Source organism: Pezoporus flaviventris, unplaced genomic scaffold (assembly GCF_033815535.1).
Source record: "Pezoporus flaviventris isolate CSIRO_AGI_PZ_B2104156 unplaced genomic scaffold, CSIRO_AGI_Pfla_v1 ptg000078l, whole genome shotgun sequence".
NCBI classification, from domain to species: Eukaryota; Metazoa; Chordata; class Aves; order Psittaciformes; family Psittacidae; genus Pezoporus; species Pezoporus flaviventris.
The window spans coordinates 7,897,399-7,900,180 of NW_026892626.1; the positions used below are offsets into that span (position 1 = coordinate 7,897,399).

The 2,782-nt window shown below is 42.7% G+C and overlaps 1 protein-coding gene across 3 annotated transcripts in view; it reads left to right on the plus strand.

Annotated features, from left to right (window-relative positions):
• The window catches only part of GTF3C1 (general transcription factor IIIC subunit 1), a 41,650-nt gene extending 39,267 nt beyond the window's left edge, over window positions 1-2,383 (plus strand). For all 3 annotated transcript variants that reach the window (XM_061473198.1, XM_061473200.1, XM_061473199.1), the window contains exons 36-37: window positions 283-475; window positions 2,017-2,383. In XM_061473198.1, the coding sequence (XP_061329182.1) occupies window positions 283-475; window positions 2,017-2,238 (415 nt within the window). In that variant the 3' untranslated portion in view covers window positions 2,239-2,383. The remainder of the gene's footprint in view (window positions 1-282; window positions 476-2,016) is intronic.
• Window positions 2,384-2,782: the final 399 nt, after the last annotated feature.

Consider the following 2,782-nt stretch of genomic DNA (forward strand, 5'->3'; position numbering starts at 1 on the left):
AGTAACTTCTGGAGGATGTTAGAGCTGGTGACAAACAAAGCTTTCCTGGTCATCAAGACTCCAGGTAACCAGTGGGTGGCATACTGGTGCTAAAAGCACTTCTTTTAAGTGGACACTTTAATGTGAAATACTTCAGGTCTGTGGAACTGTCTGATAGTTTAGCACCAGCCTCTGCCCAGAGCAGCTACAGAATTTACACACAGCACGTGAGCCAACACTGGCAATGGATGTAGTTGGAAGAATTAAGTCCTGATGGAGCTGAACTTAAATTGTCTTTTGCAGGGCCTGCGAGAATGTCTGCTTCATTGGGAGACCGTGGAGGATTGTGGATGGGAACCTGAATAAACCTGTGTGTAAAGGGATGATGGAAGCCGTGCTCTATCACATAATGACAAAACCAGGCATAACAGAAGGCGCACTGCTGCAGCATTACATGGGGGTACTGCAGCCTGTTGCTGTCCTTGAGATACTGCAGGTATGTGAAGCACCAGCTGTGTGAACTTTTAATCTGGTTCAGCTTCCACACAGAAGAGTCAGCAACTACTTTGCTGGAAGTCCCAGGGAAACGGGATTCTGAACAAACCATAAAAAAAATCCTCTCCCCTTCCTAAAGTAACTAAAGCCAGAGCAAGTTACTGTTCACAATGAGGGAGGAAGGAAACCTGCTTTACCTGTCACTGAAATGACCATACGGCTGATTTTAAAATTTGAGCTTGCTTCTGAAACAATGTACATGCAGTTAAAGTTCTAGTTGGTTTCTGAAGTGGTGGCTTGTCATTGTGAAATACCAAATTGGACTGTTTAATACAGTGTTGATCACTAGAGTTTAGCTTTGTTTTTCCCTTATACACCTTTCAGATGAGTAATCTTTAATGTAAGAATCAGACTGAGCTGTGTCTGTGCTAGACAGCACTGTAAATAAGACCTTCTGTCCTGACAGACCTGCTTAGAGGCACTTTTCCTTAATTATGAAACATTACACGGAGAGAAAAATTAGAGTCTCTCATCTTTTCCCCACATCTTGAAGTTTGATTGCTACCACCACTGCTATTTTGCAAGTGAAATCTTTATTTGTATTTTTTTTCTGTAAGTATTTAAAATCTTAATCATAGCAATAATATTGCAGTCCTTCCCATAAGCATGGCTTCCCCTGCTAATGCTGGAAATCAGTCTTCCGTCATACGTACGCCACACTTGTCCAAAGGCTTGTACTTTTTGGTAACAAGGCAAGTTGTGTACCCTACCATCCTGTTTCCCAGGTGTTCCAGCACAGCTTATCCGTAGGTCCTGTGCTGGAGCAACACTACCAGGAGGGAAGCTGGGACGAGGGGACAGGCTTAAAACTGCAGTAGAACATACAATGGTGAGGCATGCATATGTGGGAATGAGTACAGATTCCTCAGCAATTTTAATTCAAATCCACAAAAACAAGCAGTTACCTGTACATTTTACAGACTGGAGGACTTGAGTCTAACTTCTCTACCAATAAACTTGGTAAGACTTGGCTTTGAAACCACAGACAGAGCTTGTATCTGTAATATACCAAATATTAGTAAATCTAGGTGCATACCTATGTCAGATGATTTAATATACACCAGGTGTTTTCAGCAAATAGAGCACATAAATGACCTTGGTGGGTGGTGCCATAAGAGTAAATACCAACCCATTAGCAAGAACTGACCCCAGAGTCTGGGATTTACATTGATATGGCCTGAAATCATTTGCAACTGGTCCTCAATGTTGAAATACGTTGTTGAATGCATGTTCTGTCTCAGCAGCCAAATGTCAGCCACTGCGTTAACATCTGTAAGAAAGCATCTATCCACCTATGGGAACTTGCTTTGCTGTGCTGTGAACTTTGCCACCCCAGTGGGGGATGGCACTTCACCTGAGGGGGTGAAATGAAGCCACTTGCAGTGTAAATTAGTATAAATTGGCCAACATTTCACAGAACAGCGTTCAGTGCATTTGTTTTTACCACACTCGCTCAAGCTAAAGGTGTGAATTTTTCTGCAGGGTCTGGAAACTCTCGGCTGCATCACACGATTCTACATGAAAAAGCCATCCCCAGTGTCGCTCTTTTCTCAGCCAGTTATCGAAGAACAACTGAACAATCCCAAACTGAGCGAAACCCCAACAATACACTATGAGCCTACGGTAGACTGTACTCTTAGGCTGGGAAGAGTGTTCCCCTCTGAAATGAACTGGAATAAATGGGTGCAGATTATCCCTGTATAAAAGAGGCAAAGCTGAGCCCTCTTAAATGGGTTTAGCCTGTAGGAGTGTAAATATGACAATCTGCGCTCCATCATGTTTTTTTTAAGTTATTTATCATTTTTAATTGTGAATGTATTTAAGATGAGAATAAAGCTTAATGTTAAGATGCAGGTATATTTATTTGGTCCCACTTTCAGTACCTTCTCTTTTTACCAGTAACTGCTTGTGGAGCATGCAGTTTGTAACTTCTCCTTTACTTTACAGGGTTTTCACAAGATAGCAAAGGCTCCTTTTTCCTTGTCCCTTTAGGGTCACAGCGCTAACAGCTCACCTTTGCTTTTCCTTCCACCTGGCAGCTGTGCTAAGGTAGGTAAGATAACCAAGCGAAAGGTTTGTCTATATTTTACACACTGGTTTCTTGGCATATGCGGTATTAGTTTATCATCTGTTTTTAGCAGCCGCTGTGCTGTGCGAGGCAAGAGCCCTGCACCCCTCCCCTTGCTGCTTTCAGCAGTGTGTCAGCTTTACCGAGGACAGTTTTAAAGCAACCACAGCACACAGTTCC